The sequence below is a fragment of the Microcebus murinus genome, chromosome 23 (assembly GCF_040939455.1).
Source record: "Microcebus murinus isolate Inina chromosome 23, M.murinus_Inina_mat1.0, whole genome shotgun sequence".
NCBI lineage: Eukaryota > Metazoa > Chordata > Mammalia > Primates > Cheirogaleidae > Microcebus > Microcebus murinus.
Window position 1 is genome coordinate 16641317 of NC_134126.1, and position 20280 is coordinate 16661596.

At 35.1% G+C, this 20280-nt stretch overlaps 1 protein-coding gene and 1 pseudogene across 4 annotated transcripts in view; both read right to left on the reverse strand.

Annotated features, from left to right (window-relative positions):
* MARK1 (microtubule affinity regulating kinase 1) overlaps positions 1 to 20280 on the reverse strand; it is a 118330-nt gene that overhangs the window by 47314 nt on the left and 50736 nt on the right. For all 4 annotated transcript variants that reach the window (XM_020284332.2, XM_020284330.2, XM_012791529.3 and 1 more), the window contains exons 2-3: positions 18082 to 18288; positions 16754 to 16807 (exon numbers count right to left, since the gene is read on the reverse strand). In XM_020284332.2, the coding sequence (XP_020139921.1) occupies positions 16754 to 16807; positions 18082 to 18288 (261 nt within the window). The remainder of the gene's footprint in view (positions 1 to 16753; positions 16808 to 18081; positions 18289 to 20280) is intronic.
* LOC142863890 (large ribosomal subunit protein eL31-like) lies at positions 7 to 13646 on the reverse strand (annotated as a pseudogene).

Here is a 20280-nt window from a genome sequence, read left to right on the forward strand (position 1 = left end):
TGTTAAAGAAAACAGATATATTTCTGTTAAAAAAACAACAATCAAGCAGAGAGCCCATTAAAATATCTATGTGAAGAAATTAATATGTTTATAAGACACTATAAGATTCTGGTAATGAACTGAAACAAAAGATTGCTCAGCCTCAACGCTGTACAAACAAACTATGTAATGTAGACTGAGACATTAACTTCACTGAGACTTGGCTTGCAAAAGAATTTTAACTACACGAACTCAAATGGCTGTGTGTGTATGGTGTGAATATGCTATAAACAATAAAACCTACATAGTATTCCACTATTCCCTATGACAGGAACGAAAGAAAAATATTGTAGAAATGAAACTAAATTATTCTGCACATGATCTTTATCTAGAAACAATCTTCCTTGGGTGGTCTGACTCTTTAAAATCATCTGTATTAGTTGATCAGATATTTTTATGAAAGATTCAGCAGCATTTTTAGGTAGATTTATATATTTTACCACAATTAAAAAAAGAAATATAATACAAAAATGCATCAATAAAATTCCACCCTAATAGAAAAACCTAGTTAAGGCTTACCTGCTACAAGAAGCTTGCCCTAGCTATACTTAATAATTCCTACGTAAAATCCAGGAGAAAGTTTGTATGTGTATATGTGTGTGTGCACACACGTACGTTCATATAAATAAATTTTTAAGTCTGTGATACTTACAACTTTAATAATTAAAAATTATATATCAGTAAATAGAATATCAAGGCAAGTTCATTCATGTTCAAGATGGGTACTTTTTACAATTGTAAAATATATTTTCATTTTAAATTTGGGACAAAGAGCAACCCACTTAACCTCTCAGTGGTCTTCAGTATACTTGAGATCATCTCTTGCCCTGGCTCTGACAGCACATCTTCCTGACTGTCCTCTTGCCTCACTGGCCGGCCATTCACTCAATCTTCACTAAAGCCTTTCTCCGTCTACTCAATCTTTAAACATGGAGCTCCCCAGCGCTCAGCTTTTCACCCCCTTGTCATCTCATTCTATATGCTCCTCCTGGATGATTTATCATGGCTTCAAAAGTATCATTAATTTACTGCTGATTCCCACCTTTAAATTTCTCATCCCAACGTTTGCCCGCTCGTACCTACTCAATATTTTCACTTAGCTGTCACAGGAATTCAAACCCAATACTTGATTTCTCACACCAAATTTGATACTTTCCTGGTTTCCCCAGCTCGGTAGGTCTATTAAGTACCTAATGAAACAAACTTTAGAATCATCGTTAACAACACCTCTCCAATTTTTTTTTTGGTTTCATAACTTTATTTGACATATCTGACAATTGGCAGTAAATTCTCTTCCACGCTGTCTATAGATTTTTTTTTTTTTGAGACAGAGTCTCACTTTGTTGCCCAGGCTAGAGTGAGTGCCGTGGCGTCAGCCTGGCTCACAGCAACCTCAATCTCCTGGGCTCAGCAATCCTACTGCCTCAGCCTCCCGAGTAGCTGGGACTACAGGCATGTGCCACCATGCCCGGCTAATTTTTTGTATATATATATTTTTAGTTGGTCAGTTAATTTCTTTCTATTTTTGGTGGAGACGGGGTCTCACTCAGGCTGGTTTCGAACTCTAGATCTTGAGCAATCTGCCCTCCTCGGCCTCCCAAAGTGCTAGGATTACAGGCGTGAGCCACCGCGCCCGGCCCGATTTTTGAAAGTGGTAACAGGTACATAGGTCACAAAAGTACAGAGCTTGTTTGGTGAATCTTCATCTTTGTTATGTTTCTTGGACAACTGCACACGGATACAATATGGGTCATTCCTTACTCCTTTGGCCCAGACAGCTTTGCTGAGCTTGGTATCAATGCGTATATCTGTAGTTCCCATCTCCTTCATGGCAAATTTCCAGATCTTTTTGAGTGCCTGAGGGGCATGCTTCTTGAAGCCCACTCCACAGGTGCGCTTGTGAATGTTGATGGCATGCTGATGGCAGAATGATCCTTCTTATTTCCACCCTTCTTTGTGGGAGCCATTCTGCCAGGCCCAAGGTGAAAAAGCCCTTCTCCCAAAATTTCTACATCATATCTATTACTAAGACATGTTGACTCTACCCACAATTTATCTCAGCTCCATCAACTTCTGACATCATTGTCACACTGGTCTCTGTACATCTATTCTGACTCTTTGTTGTGTCCCCTCATCCTCTAATCCATTATCAACACAGCACTCCATTACTTAAAATCCATTAGTGGGTTCCTAATGTCATTAGAACAAAACCCATAATCTTGAACATTGGCTGCCAGGCCCTGAAAATCAAGATCCTGCTTACCTCTCCAACTTTATCTCACGATACTCTTGCTCCTAGCGGACTGTACTCAAGCTATCCAGCATTTTTCTCTCAGTTCTTTGAACTTGCTAAGATCTTTCCTTACTTAAGACCTTGCACAAGCTGTCCCTCTCTAACTGAATGAATGTTCTTCTTCCTATTTATAATTATGAATTATAAATTTGTTGAAAGTACAAAAATCAAAATAACACTTCTATGTCCACCACCAAGATTAAACAAATGATGTTAATATTCTGCCATATTTGTAAGAGATTTCTTAAAAGAAAAATTATAAATTTTTAGTTAATAATTTTACTTTAATAAAGTATTATTAAGATATTATTTATTACAGTCATAGCTAGAGACTCACTCCAACTCTTTCTTCCTTCACACCCTAGAGATAACTACTACCCTAAGGTTGGTACATATCATCCCACATACTTTTATACTTTTTCTACATTTATTACATAAATAGCAATACTACTTTTTATGTTTTTAACTTTAGATAAATGCAGTTATTGAATATATCTTTCTAAACTTATTTTCCACACAACACCATGTTTTTTGAGATTTACTCCCATTTATGTATAGATCTGGTTTATCTATTTTAATTGCTGTTTTAATCTATTACATTATATGAGGAAATGATCCTACTGAAAATGCTTAAGTTATTTCTACTTTTTCACTATTGCAAATAGTGCTATAATGAACATTCTTCACATGTATTGCTAGGGTAGATACCCAGAAACTTATTTTTTTGATAGTGGGATACATGCATCTTCAATTTTATTAGGTCTTGCCAAATTACTCCCTGCTCTCTGCTTGCCCCATTCTGCATTTGAAGGCCTAGCACTGAAGAACTACTGAGTGTGCACTCTGAGCCTGCTCGCTTCTACCTGTGGGCCCCACAGCTCTAATGACCCCTTTGAGCTTCAAGTCTTTGTTACTGACGATTTTGCTGACTGGAGCCTCATACAGTGGGAGGCAGCCTCTACCCAGAAAGGCCCCTCAGGGTTTTGGACTTTTCACCTCCCAAACAGGGCTAACAGGTTTTGAAAAGCAGCTATTAGCATACCACTGACCTCTGATCAAAATGAACACCTGACCCACATTCATTGACCAAATTGCCTTGCTCAGCTATGTAAACCAGGAAAAGTCAAAGAAAGTAACATTAGAATTTTACACACACACACACACACACACACACACACACACACACACACACACACACACGAGGCTTTATTTTTAGAGCAGTTTTAGGTTCACAGCAAAATTGAGCAGAAAGCACAGAGTTTCCACATATTCCCTCCCACTATACATGTGCAGGGTCCCCCAATATCAACATCCCAAACCAGAGTAGTGTATTTGTTACAAATGATGAACCTATATTGACACGTCATTATCACAAAGACCACAGTTTACATGAGGGTTCACTCTTGCTACTATACATTCTATGGGTGTAGACAAATGTATTCACCATTTTATTATTCTACAGAATGATTTCACTGTACTAAAATCCTCTGTGTTCCACCTATTCTTCCTTCCCTTTTCCTTAAACCCTGGCAACCACATATCTTTTTACTCTCTCCAGTTTTGCCTTGTCCAGTTTGGCTTCTTTCACTTCGCAATATGCATTTAAGTTTCCTCCATGTCTTTTCATGGCTTGATAGCTCATTTCCTTTTAGTGCTAAATAATATTCCATTGTCTGGATGTACCAGTTTATTTCTCCATTCATCTACAGAAAAACATCTTGGTTGCTTCCAAGTTTTGGCAATTATAAACAAAGCTGCTATAAACAACCATGTAGCCAGAGCAATTAAGCAAGAAAAAGAAATAAAGGGCATCTCTAAATTAGAAAGAAGGAAGTCAAATTGTCCCATTTGCAGATGACATCGTCTTATATACAGAAAAACCTAAAGATTCTACCACAAAACTCTTAGAACTGATAAACAATTTCAGTGAAGTTGCAGGATACAAAATTAATACACAAAAATCAGTAGCATTTCTATATATAATGAACTAGATGAAAAAGAAATCAAGAAGACAATCTCATTTATAATAGCTACAAAAAAATAATTAGGAATAAATTTAACAAAGAAGTGAAAGACCTCTACAATGAAAACTATAAAATACTGATGAAAGAACCTGACGAGGATACAAACAAATGAAAACATATCCCATGCTCATGGATCAGAAGAACTGGCATTGTTAAATTGACAACACTACCCAAAGCAATCTACATATTCAATATAATCCCTATCAAAAGACCAATGACACTCTTTACAGAAATAGAAGAAATAGTCCTTATTTTGGTTTTGTTACACTATATTATACATTTTAAAGTTTTTGAACTTGTTGTTAATATGAATAGCACTATAATTATTATAAGCCTCATTTGTATTTATTTGTATTACCACTATTATATATTCCTAACAGAAAAAGTCCCTGATATCAATCTTACTCTCCTACACTTATATATAATATAAAAATGAATTACTACCTCTGCTTTCTTCACCTATTCTTGCTTTCTTATTAAAATTTTATTTATCTGTTAAACTATAAGAATCCTGCATCCCTCCACTCCCTCCAGTTGGGCAGCATGCTTACCAAAGGTTTTCGAGGTACCAAACTTGTCTGCCAGTTGTAGTTGTTGCTGCAAATAGGTAATTTAACTAATGTATTACTTTTCTATTGCTGTGTAAAAGTACCACAGCATAGCAACTTTCAACACATTTATCACCTCACAGTTTCTGTGGCTCAGTATTCCAAGCACAGCTTAACTGGGTCCTCTGCTCAGGGTCTCACAAGCCTGCAATCGAGGTCTAGGCTGGTTCTCATGTGGAGGCTTGACTGGGGAAGAATCTACTTCCAAGGTAAAATATTTATAGGCAGAATTCATTTCCTTTTAGCTATAGGACTGAGAACTCTGGCTTCTTGCTGGCTTTTAGCTGGAGACCACCTTTACCTCTCAGAGACTGCCCATAGGTCCTTGCCCAGTGGACTTCTCCAACATGGCCATTTACTTTTTCAAACCAGCAAGGATAATCTCAAGAGAGTCTGCTGGCAAGATAGTCTTATAGTATACATAATGTAATCACGAGAGTGAAATTCTATCATCTTTTCCCCATTCCACTGGTTAGAGAAGCAAGTAATAGCTCTTGTTCATATTCAAGGGGAAGGTATTATACAGAGGTATAAACACTAGAAGGCAGGGATCATTGGAGGTTGCCTTAAAGTCTGTCCAACACAATTAAATTTTATATAAATTAGTGACTTGCACATTTGTTGTTTAACAAACAAAGTTGATACTCTGAAAATATTACACAAAAGTTGCTACAGAAATTGCTGTCCAACTAGGTATGGGAAAGATAAAGGATTAAAATAAAATCCAGGTTTCTACTCTCAGATTGCTTCCTAAGTATGACTCAATTCTCTCGTCATTAATTTAAAAAAAGAAAGAAACAAAATTGGAAATAGTAGAAAATGTATTGTGAGTTTATGAGTATGATTTATAAAGTAAGATAAACATAGCAGAATGCCAGCAGACTCAATTTAAAAAAAAAAGGCTTGGCCATACATGAAAAGATTGGTCAATGGATATATATTTGTGTATTCAATCAAAACGGTCAATATTTATATCATTTCAATAATTCTTTACTTTAACGTAGTTTTTCAATTAACAGTTCCTTACTGCATTATGGAAGAAAGCTTTTATCTTACTCTTTAACTGGCATAGACATTTCCCATATACTTGGAAGGGTGGCCCACTAAGCTACAGCATGAATAACATACGTGGTATCTTAATTCTAATTCCTTTCCTTGCTCGAGAAAGCACATCAAACTGCAAAACAGCGAGGACCACATTGACATATGGATAATCTTGAATTTACTCTAGTTAACTTTTATGAAATTATTGGCAAATTTGGTAGTTTTCTCTTCTAAGTAAACTGGCTGGGACACATCTCAAAACTAATTGAAACATATTAATGTTTCAGAATAACTAAAGAAATAAAGTAATACTCTTCCAGCATTCCTTCATAAGTACTGGATTTTTTTTGTTTGTTTATTTAATTATTTTATAAGCAGATCTTTTAACTTGCACAGAGTTCACAAATTTAGCTGCAGACTTGTACCTGGAATGTAGTTATTCTATTCTACAAAGAACAGAGATGAGCTGGGGATAGAATTAAAATCATCTTGTGAAAATTGGGGCATCTAACAAAAATAGTACCTAAACAGAAGGCCACTCCACTTCCATCTGGAGAGGAAGCAAGGAAAACAGTTATAGGCAGGGCCAAAGTTCTTATCAGACAATAATTTTTTATTCAAGTTAAATAATAACACACAGTCATTAGATACCTACATCTCAAAGATTACCTTGAATAGACTGTTCAATCTTTAGTTTCCTCTCCTGCATCAGTTTTTGACAAGGAGAAAAAAATCATAATAAGAACATGAAGGTGTGTGTGAGTTGGGTGTGTGTTGGCTAAAAATGGTAAGCAGTTGAGGAAAGAGGAAGAGTGATTGCTGTTACAAAGAGTAATTAAGTTGTGTTATGTGGTATATTGAGTAAAGATAATGAAATGCCAGAATCCTGTCCCATCAATCATCCCTCCTCCCCAAAAAACACCTGAATTATCAGCTGGATTTGGGTCACTAACTGTTAGGAACTAAACTGTATCTCACACCTCCCCCAAATTCTTATGTTGAATCCCTAACCCCCAGTGTGAATCTGTGACTCTACGTGGACATAGAGCCTTTAAGATAATTAAGGTTAAATGAGATCGGAAGGCTGGGTCCTAATCCAGTATGACTGTGTCCTTACAAGAGGAAGAGGTAGCAGGGATGAACTGGCACAGAGAAAAGGCCATGTATAAGCCAAGGAGAGAGGACTCAGGAGAAGACAAATCTGCCAACACCCATCTTGCATTTCCATACTCTAGAACTACGAGAACATTTCCATTGTTTAAGTCACTTGGTCTGTGGTATTTTTTTACGGCAGACTACCAGACCAACCCTCCAAATCTAGGGAATTCTGGCCAACTGAAGAGTAACACATGGCTTCCACAAAGGTCTAAGAAATCTCTTCCTCTCCATGACTCCCCCTAACCTCTGCCTAAAACTCTTTATTTTCCAGTTGGCTGCACTGAAGGAGACTGGAGCTAATGTCAGAGTTTTCTGTGAGAGCTGCATGATTCAAACTCAGCAGGGAGAGGGAAAGACAGTGAGCCACATAAACACATGTGATCTTGTAACCCAGAGCAGACCCTTGCCGGCAAGGGTGCCAACCTTTCCGTGCTTGCTCTTCCTCAGGAAAGTGGAGAGGGTCGAGAGGAGAAGCAGAGCAGACATTTATACTATGATAAGAAGTTTACCCTGAAAAGGAGAGTTATTATTTAAAAAGTCAATCATTATATCACATGATCTACGTACAAGTATGCAAAGTAGAGGTGTTTGCAAGTACATTAGTCCCATACTACCAATTGAGTTTCTGATTCTAGTTTTTAGTTGTATTTTTTTTTTTCTCATTTTCAAACCATGATGTTATAATGTTTCTAGCACTCATAAATTTTAGCAGGAGAGCTCTGAATTCACTAATCCTGTTCAAATTTACTGTTTCAGGATTGCTGTGGGCTGGAAATTAAGGTCAAAGTTTGTTACAGTCGTATGTTAAATTAGAGAAGTAAGTTCTGAGTGAGGGCTTGAGATGGGTCTTCTATGATTAAAAGGCAGAGACTTTACTATTTAGGCTATTCTAGTTGTCCACAGGCCTTGTTTCCTCCTTGGCTCCTGGCTTTATTCCAGATAACTGAAGTTAATAAACAATCTTCAATTCTTTGGAGAGATATTTACTTTTCAATTCAGCCTTTCCTGGCTAGGACTCAGGTCAGAATTAGCCAAACTCCACTAGTGTCCATCAGTATTCGTCTCAATTATGGGCATCTTCCTTTTCTCCTCTCAACTACTCTTTGTTTCTTCCTATTTCTTCCTTCTGCCTATTACTTTTTTTTCATTTATGCTGGTACGAAAACATGTTATATTTAGAACTAGCCAATTGCACTTGGCATAGACAGTCTTCATTCTGGTTATACCCAAAGTATCACAGTCAGGGGCCAGTCAGATGCACATCACCTTCTCTCCATCAGACCGCCACCGTGTTGCCCTTGGCCTCTTCAGTGTCACAGGACTTCTTCATCGCTTGCTGGCTCTTGAGGCAGACGGAGGGCAATGCTGTGGTCACTGGGAACTTGATGAAGGCAGTGATCAAGTTTGCTCCTCCTGTGAGAGCTCTTCTAGGCTGTCTTCAGAGTCACAGAAAAACGGGGATAGTAGAAGAAGGGTGACATGCAGATCTTGTGCCTTTCAGCACACAGCCTTCCTCGCCTTTCAAGTATTTTGCTCTGATTTGGAATTTAGGAGAGACAGGAGCCCTTCTTTGCCTTCATTGCAATCTTTGTAAAAATCCTCCCTGTATCTTTGACAAGTTTACTAGCTTATTAGTGTAAAGTGTAGGTGCTGCTTTACCCTGCAGGTGACACTGAGTTCCAAGGGACCGCTAGGTCCTTATCTAGACTCTCAGATATGCCATTCATTGAGGGATTACGTATACACAATTTGCCTATGTTGACAGAATCCTACAGATTAAACTTTCTGCTTTTTAACTTCTAGGATCATCATGTCAGGTTTTTTTTAGTCTTCAGCCATCTTTCTGGGATGTCAAATATTTTATAAAATTATTGCTAATAGCACTATAACAATTTAAGATAACTTCTTAAGCTCTTCTCATGAAGTAATAGCACAGAGAGATCTAAATATAATTGAATGAATATAAATTAGATGGTTTAGAACTAAAAAAGTAAAATGATTATTCAGTATTTCTTCCTAAACTTGGTAACTTGTAGTCAATTATTCATTGCAAAGTAATGGAAGTAAGTACTCTTTAAATGATAGGCTGTGCCAGTTGCCCAAAGTTTTGTCTCATAGATAGATTAAAATATTAATTATAATTCTAATTATAATTAATTATAATTCTAATTATAATTAATTATAATTCTTATTAACTGGTACAAATTTTATATTACTTGAGTCTCTCCTAAGAAATTTTGGGTACACGTTGGTGCTCGGTAAATGTAATTGTTTGACATGTGAGATTAAATAATTTCAAAAAGAAAATATTAAACTTAAAAATAGATTAAACTGGAAAATATGGCCAATCTCATTAGAAATCACGGAAATTCAAATTAAAATTAGATATAATTTCACATCCATAACATTGGCAAAAATTTTTAAAAATATGATAATTTAAAGTGTTGGCAAGAATGTGGAGCAACAGTAAATCTCATATAGTGTTGACAGAAGTAGAAATTGGTTTAACCACCTTGAAGAGCAATTTGACATTATCTAGTAAAGTTGAGGATATGTACACTTTTCAATACAGCAATTCCACTTAGAGAAGAAGAACTCAAGTTAACTAGAAAAACAAAATGAAATACAAACCCAAAACAATGAATTCTACCAACAGGACAATGAATGAACTGTATTATATATTAAGGGGTAAATAAATAAGCCATGCATATTCATACAATGGGATACAATAAAAATAGTGAAAATAAACAAACTAGACTATATAACCTACATTAATAAAACTATAGGACAATGTTTTAAAAAGTTACAGAAGGATAGGAAGTATAAAAATAAATAATATATTGTATTTTATGTACAAATAATCATATGTAAAAAAATTTTTTTTAAAGTTTGAATAGAAATAAGACAGACCAAATTCAGAATAATAGCTATTTCTAGGTAGAAAAAGATGGGACTGGAATCAAGAAATAACACATGGGCTTCAACTATATCTGTAATGTTTTATTTTCTTTTAAAAAAAGATTAGAAATGAAACATTTTAGCACAATAAATAAATATCATGAGAAAGTAATTTTTTTAAATGGGAAAGACATTTTGAAATCCCCATCCAAAAATTAAAAATAGACTAGTTTACTATATCAACAAGCTGCCCAACTTAGGGGAAAAAAGGGGAGTATAACTCTTAAAATAACTAAATAAGACTATGACTTTAAAAAAAGCCAGATGGTTAATCTAAAATTCATAGGTGATTCAAAGAGTCTCAGCCTCCTCCATTTCCTTCAAGAGAAAATTCTTCCATTTATTTATTTTGGTAAATCTTAAGTAGTTTCTTGAAAATGTCGAAATGGATGTATGCTTTGCAGCTAATAAAAGCCAAGCAATTAGAACAGAGGTTTTAAGAGTTAGAAGCAGAATGCAGACATCAAAATAAAACAAAACAAATCAAAACCAGAAAGCACCAACAAACAAAACTACTACCCAAACCAAAACAAATAAAGTGATTATTTATAAATAATCTTTGGTTATGAAGTATTTGATTTCAAGCAGGGGATTTAACACTGTTGTAGAGAATAGGAAAGGTTTCCCTGAAGAAGTGCTGAAATGGGAGGGATGAGTATGGACTAAGGGAAGAGGGAGAGATAAGCCTTGCTCAGAGGGTGGGGAGAAAGTTGCAAAGGCCCTGTGGCTGGAATAAAGAATATGAGTAGGAAGGAGCAGATGGAAGACAGTCACTGAAGCTGGAGGAGTGGGGGCTGAGGAGAGCAGGGAGAAGCAATGGGGAGTTGGTGGTCCATGAAGTAGAAGAGGAGGGTAGGGCCTTTTATGCCATGTTGATGAATTTGATTTTTTAAATGGCCTAAAAGTTGGCAAGAAATCAAATCAGCAAGACTCAAGGATGGATTACATGGTAAGCATATGGAAAAGTGTGGAGCCAAGGATGATTCCAAGGTTCCTGGCTTGCACAACTTGGGGACAGACAGTGCCATTCACTGAGAAAAGACTGGAAAAGGACCAAGTGGGCAAGGCACTGAGGAGATGGGGCAGGGATCATAAACTCAGTTTTGGACATAATGAGTTTGTGGTGTCTTTGAGAGAAGATTATAAGCAAATTTAGGGGAGGTCTGAGTTGAAGAGACACATCTGTGAGTTTGCCTACTGATGATAATTTAAACCACGGTTACCTTTGAGACAGCCTAGAAAAAGAATACAGAAAGAGAAGAAAAGTCTTAGAACCAAGCCTTGCAGAATTCCAACATTTAGTGGCCAGCAAAAGGACAAATACCCTATCAAAAATAAATGGAAAAGGAGGAGCCAAAAAAAAAAAAAAAAAAACCAGGAGAAAATAAAAATATAATCTTTTCAATAAATATTTGTTGGATTAAGAACTAACTAATGAGCACATGTGTTAAACACAGTGATATTTAGCTTGAGCTATATAAGACAGTTTGCACTTCTGTTACTTTTCTTTATGTAAACTTTTTATTTTTATTAAATTAAAAAAAAAAATCCCAAGTCACAATCACAGATTGATTGGGAAAAGGAATAAGCATTAGGTGATGTTTCAGATAATTCCAAAGATTATTCCTCAGATTGAATATTGGATCCACCCTTATAAAAATATCTCTCCCTGAAGATTATGTACAACTCCCAGACAAATTCTAGGTTGCTGAGCTTATTTATCTCACTCAAAAGTTGAAAAACTGAAAGTTTCAACTTCAGGGATATTAGACAGTAGATTCTTAATATACTCTTTGGATATGCTTGCTCTGGAAGGTATTTTTCATATTTGTATGCAACATTTGTATGTTAAACATGCCTAATAATATGTCATTGAGCCCTTTCTCCAATAACCTACATGCAGTGAATTGTATAGTTTGGTCTGCTCAGAAAATCTGGTTATCTCATACTCAACATTTAAACTATTGACATTTTAGCTAAATATGAATATTATTGGTATTACCTTAAAAAAACTTGTTTGAACATCTTTTCCCTCAAAATCCATCATATCTGAGTGTGAAAGGTATACCTCCCACCAATTGTTCACACTGCATGCTAAAGAGACACAACCCTCAATAGCTATGATTTTATAACAAACTCTGCTTTCAGTATTTTATTCAAAACCAAATCAAGATAGGAGGCATGTTGCTGACCACTAATTTCGTGAAGCATGAAGGAATGAGTGACTGGGCATTAGTTATAATCTTATTTATTCACAAAGCAGTAGCATTCCTTGCAGAATACTCTGACTCTCACTCCTCAAAAAAAGCCCTAATACTGTTTTCATCATTACTGATTAAAAGAAAACCTTTGCAGTCTACAAACCCAGTTCACAAAATGCCAATCCTCTTATCACTTAGATTTTCATTGACCCACGTAAGGAATTGGTTAAGTTTTTTTCTCCAAATGATCCACATATGTGACAAGAACTGTATGGGAGAAGTATTCAGCACAAAAGTAGTGTTGTTCAGGTATTTTATAAAGTGAAACATACTATAAAGCATGCATATGTGAGAGTAACTGATATTTCAGCATATGTCCAACAGAGACACTTGTTAAGGAATATTGCCAAAGAGCTGTTTCTGCTCTCTCCTTGATCAAAATATTTGTCAATAATTTTGTGATTGATTTTACAAGTTTGCTTTCTTGATAATTTGCTAAGACAGTGAATTCCGAATATTGCTGCCATGGTTCTATTCTCTTTTCTACCTTAGTGACCAAATTCTTCAACATGACAAAGATCATTTTGCAGATGTTCTGGAAAACTTAATTAGCTTACCAGAGATATCTCTGGGCTTTATCCAAAAACTCACAAAAACTTTAATGGTTTAGGCCACTGTTTGACAACATTTTATATAACAGATAACACACCAGACATTGGAAAATGGATTACTCATTTCAGGAAGGACTAATTCTCAGAGGTTAATTATTTAAGTTTTTAATACTTTTCATGCTTGTCTAAAATCACTGTCCTAGCACAGGGATACACATTCTATATAACTTTAAAGCAGCAGTCCTCTGTTATTGAACAACATAATTCTGAGTTGTAAGAAGTCTTGTTTTTAATTTCATTACAGGTTTTACTACTCAGAAAATCACTTCTGAATCACTAAGCCATTTTCATAAACTTGGAATATAATGCATCACAGAAAAATAGAAAATGTAAATTAATATCAGCAAGAAAAAATCAAATAACCCTATTAAAAAGTGGGCAAAAGACTTGAACTGAAACTTTTCTGAAGAAGACAGAAGAATGGCCAACAAACATATGAAAAAATGCTCAACATCTCTGATCATCAGGGAAATGCAAATCAAAACGACAATGAGGTATCACTTAACTCCAGTGAGAATGGCCTTTATCAAAAAGTCTCCAAACAATAGATGCTGGCGTGGATGGGGAGAGGGGAACACTCCTACACTGCTGGTAGGACTGCAAACTAGTTCAAACTCTGTGGAAAGCAATATGGAGATACCTTAAAGTGATACAAGTGAATCTACCATTTGATCCAGCAATCCCATTACTGGGCATCTACCCAAAAGATCCAATGACACTCTACAAAAAAGACACCAGCACTTGAATGTTTATAGCAGCACAATTCATAATCGCAAGGCTGTGGAAACAGCCCAAGTGCCCATCAATCCAAGAATGGATTAATAAAATGTGGTATATGTATACCATGGAGTACTATTCAGCTCTAAGAAACAATGGTGATATAGCACATCTTATATTTTCCTGGTTAGAGCTGGAACCCATACTACTAAGTGAAGTATCCTAAGAATGGAAAAACAAGCACCACATATACTCACCAGCAAACTGGTATTAACTGAGCAGCACCTAAGTGGACACATAGGTACCACGGTAATAGGGTATTGGGCAGGGGGGAGGGGGGAGGAGGGCGGGTATACACATACATAATGAGTGAGATGTGCACCATCTGGGGGATGGTCATGCTGGAGACTCAGACTTGTAGGGGCAGGGGGGAAAGGGCATTTATTGAAACTTTAAAATCTGTACCCCCATAATATGCCGAAATAAAATAAAAAAAAGATTTAAAAGAAAAAAGAAAAAAAAAAGAAAATGTAAATTAATAAACAATACACAGAAGATATAAAAACGCTGGCAAATATAAACTGCATCCTGGTGATTATGAGCTGAAACAGACTAATACAATTTTGTCATTTGTGTGTAAACTAACGTGTCCAAGTTTTAATATCAGTGGAATTTTCTGAGAAAATGATAATCTTACATTTCAAATTTATGAACTATGAACAATACTGCTTCACTATTTTTGCTTTTCCTTCAACATTACTAGGTTGCTACCCAGGGATCCTTAGTATGGTTTATGGACAATCCTCCAAAAAACACTCCAAAGCATGGGACTCACACTTTGAAGAGGAAGAAGTAAATATGGTATCTACTGTAAATACTTTTAAAAGTATGACAAATTAAATTGGATTCCATTAATTCAAAATATGTGATACAAATAATATAAGCATATTATATGAACAATGTTGAAGCCAACAAGATGCTTAACAATCCCAAAGACCAAACTGCTTTTAAGAACTTTGTATTTTAGAAGTTTTAAACAGTTGGCACATCAAATTTAGATTCTTTTATCTATCACTGATGTTGGCAAAGGAAGGCAACATTTCCTATAAATATATCATACACAGAAGAGAATAAAAGGGGATCAAATTAAATTCAGATCAAATCAGAACAAGATTTAACCAAACACTTCCGGAGGTAAGATTATCCATGAACATAAACGTAAATTATTTTAAAAACAACAAACACACAGTGTACTGGCTACATTAGTGAATCTTAATCTTTACTTTTATTTTCACAGATTAAACAAAATTGTATCCTTTTTATATGCCTATTTGAAAAAACAATATCATCAGCAAAATTAGCAGATTTTGTAACAGGAATTACTTGTCATCAAGTTTACTTTTTATGTTATTCAGATAAATAAAGCAACATTCAGCTTCGTTTTCACATCTTTCAATAAGCACAACGCTGGTTATACAACCTTCTTTGGGCCCCCTTGAGAAAGACAGAGTAGGGATCACATTACTGTGTATCTCAGCTAGCACAACAGGCCTGAGTACTTCTAAATGCCATTTAAAGTCACTCAATTTACCAGAGTAATCCATAGCTAAATCCAAGAAAAGTAGAAAAGCCAGGTGGGCCATGGACAAGGGCCACTGGGCACAATTAGGCAGTGTGTGCATTTTAAAAGGCTTCTCAGCACAGAGGTGAGCAAAAATCTGTCCCACTGTGGCTCCAGCCCAGTAAAACCAGCACCTTTGGGTAACTCTTTGGGAGGATGCCTTTTTGTTACTCACACAAATGAATCATAGTTAACAGAAAGAATGGTGCTAGAAGAAAAGAATGTCTTCCAGAAGAGACTCATAATATATCATCTCGCATTCACAGAAAAATTAGAATCCAGCAGAGCTTTCATGTTCTCACTGAGCAGAAATACCAGTGCTATGAAAAGTTATACTTGTTGTCAAATTTAAAAGGAGTCCCAGGTAAGTACAAAGAAAGATCTCCAAGAAGAAATATATAAAAATAAACTGAGATATCTGGCAATGAGCCAAGTGGGAAGAAAGTTTTGATATCACAAACTCAAATTTCTAATCTGCTAAAATCACAGCTAGTATAGTTAAACACATCTACTAAAAATTTCTTACAAGATTCTCTCTGTTTTAGGAATTCAAAATCATTTGTGTTGCATTTATATATGTGACAATGATCTAATCTCATTATATACTAATGAAAGTCACAATGCATACTATCTTACTATAAACAAACAGCATATATGGCTTCATTTTTAAATTTTAAAAATATTTTAAAGTATTTGCTTCATTTTAAAGTATTGAAATGTGTATCTGAGAAAGTATTCCCATTTAAGTAATTAATGAAGTAACATGAAACAGTTTTAGTTTTACTAAGGCAATCCCTATCCTAACTGCTTTCTTTTCTCCCCATGCTACTTCATATTTTCATCCTTTGAAGAATCGTTCCTATCCTTTACTGCTGAGTTATCTAACAGACTAGTTCTTGTGGAAGAAGAAGTGGTGAGCAATAAAAGGAATCTCTCCTATGGACAATATTAACTTATAACTAGATTTTTAATCAAGAAGCTTACCAGAGAAGTCTTAGGGCTTTACCTGAAAATTTACAAAAGTTTAAATGGCTTAGGTCACCATCTGACAACATTTTATATAAGAGATAACACATTAGACACTAGTGATAAATGGATTATTCATTTTAATAAAGTCTAGTTTTCAGAGGTCAATTCTGAATACTTAAAAATACTTCAAATCGCAAATATTTCAAAATATTTGATACAAAGCTTTATTCTACTGAATTAAAAGAGATAAATTCTTTTCATATGCCCCATACATTTAAGCAGTAGTTTTCAAACCACTTAATAAGTCACAACATTATGTTTTACATAATTTCTTCATATATTGGTATAGTATTGTATATAGTAGGAAATTTAGGATGACTGATTCTAAATTTAAGACAACATATTAATTAAAAATTCACATTCTAATTATTTTATTATTAAATTAAATACCTTTTGTAGACTGGTAGGATTTAGCTGAGTTTTGTCTATTATTTTCACAGCAACCTAAAAAATAGAAACATTACACTATATTGAAAATACATATTTTAATAAATAAAAACTTACAAAGAAAACATCTTTTGTTTCATTCCTAACAAGATATAATTAAGCTCCATTTGGGTGTTAACATAATTGGACAGTAATGTTTTGATAACTTGGCAGCCTTAGAATATACTCTATTGACTTAAGTCTTTAACCTATTTGGTTTTAAGTCAATGAAATTGAGCCTTTGTTATTTCTTCCAAGTTTCCCCTTTTAAAGTAAAAATCATCCTGTATCTTAATCTTTTACTCATGATCTTGACAAGCAACAATTAGAGAGAGAAGTGGCTTATAAACATACAGTAAGTTAAGTATTATGTGAATAAAATGCTTACATGAGTAGAGAGACTGGATACCCAAGCTTACTTATAGCAAACTGACAAAATAGGATTTGAATATCTAAGGCTCTTCCAAGTGTAGACTTAGAATAGCTCCTGGAGTCAGAATGGACAGGAAGAGTTCAATTCAATGGGAAGTGACAATTATATTATGGTATAGAGCAAAGTGAGAACTTATTAAAAAACATTTCATGGTTGAGATTTTTTTACAATGTCCTAATCAGATATACTGTACAATAATATAATAAACATTATACAATATAATACAAAATATTAGCTATTTATTTAAATAAAGTCTTTAACCCCAACATACAGATATGTATATACATATTGTATATATGTATATATACACATACACACAAAATGCATACATGTGCAAATATATAATCTTTTAATATATAAATACACATAATTTAAAACACATGCCTGGGATTTTAGAAATTCAACTGTCTTACTACCTGAGAAAACCACCTGTACAGTAATACTCACTCAATGTGGTCTCTAAACAAATCAAAATTAATTGCTGACTTTCTACATATTTATACCTGATTTATCTTAAGCAGTAATCAATAAGAACTTATCCTACCCTTGTTGGGTTGCTATGGTAATTAGAAATGTTCACAGAAACCACACAATGAAAGTCAGAAGCCTGAGGAAAGCTCACTTGCATCATGCCTGATTTATAAGAGATGCTGACATAGAGGGTTGATTCTTTTCTAAATGTTAAAAGATCAACTTTCATGTCCTGATGTAGCTCTACCTAACAGTCTTCTATTCACAGATATCCCATTGTTTACCACACTGCTACTGTCATTTATTTCTCAATATCAGCTAAGGAAAGCTTTTTAATAAGACTCCAGAGGGGTACAGGCAAATGTTAAAAGGCATCATGTAAACTTACCTCTCTACCAGTTAGAACATGTCTTGCCAATTTCACTTTGGCAAAATTTCCCTTCCCTATTGTTTTTTGTAAACGGTATTTTCCAATATGAGGCTGTTGTTCATCTGTTGCTGACGTAATGGAGTTTCTACACCGGGGGATGTTCTGTCTGCTACTTGACTTGGTAGGCTGGATGTGTGGTTCAGTATACCCATCCACAGATGTGTGCTAAGAAAAAGGTTACAAGATTTCATTGTTAATTAATTTATATCATAAAAGGACAAACAAAAAGCCCTACAAATAATTTCCGTTAACAGTTCAGCTTCCATAAAATTTGCACTACATGATTTTAAAGTTTGAACATTCTATTTATAATTTCTTCTTGTCTTTAGCTTCCTTTACCACGGGTAGCATAACTATTTAAAATGAAATGTTCTACATAGCTTTAGGTATATGTCTTTGATTTAAAAATGTAAATGGACAGATAGCCACAAGCCCCACAGACCATTATTCCTGTTGAGACGACAGCATAGTTCGGGAGTGCTTCATAAAAAGGGCACAATGTCTTTATTACCAAGACAACCTCAGGAGCATAGTTCTGTTTCTCTAAACTAGCCCAGCTACTTGAAATGTTCTCTCTCCATGTTCTGGGCATATAACTTGAACAACTGACCAATCAGATGCCTACTTCAAGTATACCTCTAATAAATTCCTGTCTGAAGTCATCACCTAGCTTACCATGTCCAAGTGAGAGCTATCTATAGCCCTGCCTGAGTCCATGGCCTAATATCCATTGCATTAGTACTGTTCTTGAGCAAAGTTGTCACTGTGTCCCATAGTCTCACACTACCCTACAACTGCTATGAAGAGCTAATCCTATTCTGTGGGCTCAGCACCTGAATTCTCAGGTCAAGCTGCCTAACCAACTGTGTTTCACTAGCTCTGACTGTTCCTCCTCCAGTCTAGTTTTGTCTATATTCTGCCATACATAAAATTTATAGCAGTTTTTGTGAAAAAATACAATCACACATGATAAACATAATAGTTTTCTCTGGTTTCTTAAAAAATAGCTGAAGATAAGTAAAATTAGCAAAGGAAAGGATATCTTTTATTTGCAAAATAATTCAGACATGTTGTCCTCCATATGAGCAACAGCTTGTCTAAAACATTTTGATCACAAATTTCTTAAGGGCAACATTAAAGACTATTACCAGTCTCATTCTAAGCATGACTCAAGGTCATTTTTTTATTTGTCATTTCTTTGGTTTTTTTTTTTTTTTATAACTTTTTAAAAACTCAGCTCAGAACTAAGGGTTTTCTCTGGGTTTTATAGATATTGATACCTACAACCTCTGACCTCATTCTGACTCAGATGCCCCTTTGGTGTATTCTCATAGTAACCTGTATTTCCATTTATTGCAGCATCCATTTCATTCTACTATCATTATACATTTACTTGTCTGTCTCCACCACCCTACCATGAGCAATTGTAGGGCAGGGATTGTTTTTTCATTTTTATATACTCACCACATTGCAAGTGCCAGTTACATAAAAAGGATTCAATAAATCAATAGTTTTCAAAGTGTTATCCCTCAATCAGCACCATCAGCATCATCTGGAAATTTGTTATTACAGAAATGCAAATTCTCGGGTCTGGTACCACATCTACTAAATAAGAAACTCTGGGGTAGGGTCCAGCAATCTGTGTTTCAACAAGTCCTCCAGGTGATTCTGATGCATGCCAACATTTGAGAATCGCAATGACTAATGTACAAAGGAGTTAAATATAAAGTTACTCTTTGGCTCTTAGAGACTTTTCCATTATCTGGGCACAAACAAGAGATTTTAATTATAGTTCTTAATTTTAAAGTGTTAACAGACTGCGATAATATTTCCTACAAACGGTACTTCTCTACCTAAACTTCTTCTGCAGGGAACACTGACTTGTATGCCCTTTAGGATTTAATAAGAATATCTCCGACTCAATAAAGTTTTTTATGTCTTTTTGCAAAGCAGAGTTGATTACTCCTCTCTTCTGTTGCTACCTTTATATACTTTAACTATTTTTACTATTGGAAGTATCACACCATCTTCTAAGTATTTGTCCATGATCTGTTTTTGTTGTTAGACTTGAACCTCCTAAAGTCCCATAACTTAATATGGCATTAGGCACAAAGGCGGCACTCAATACATATTAATTATTACTAAGGGATTTAGGGC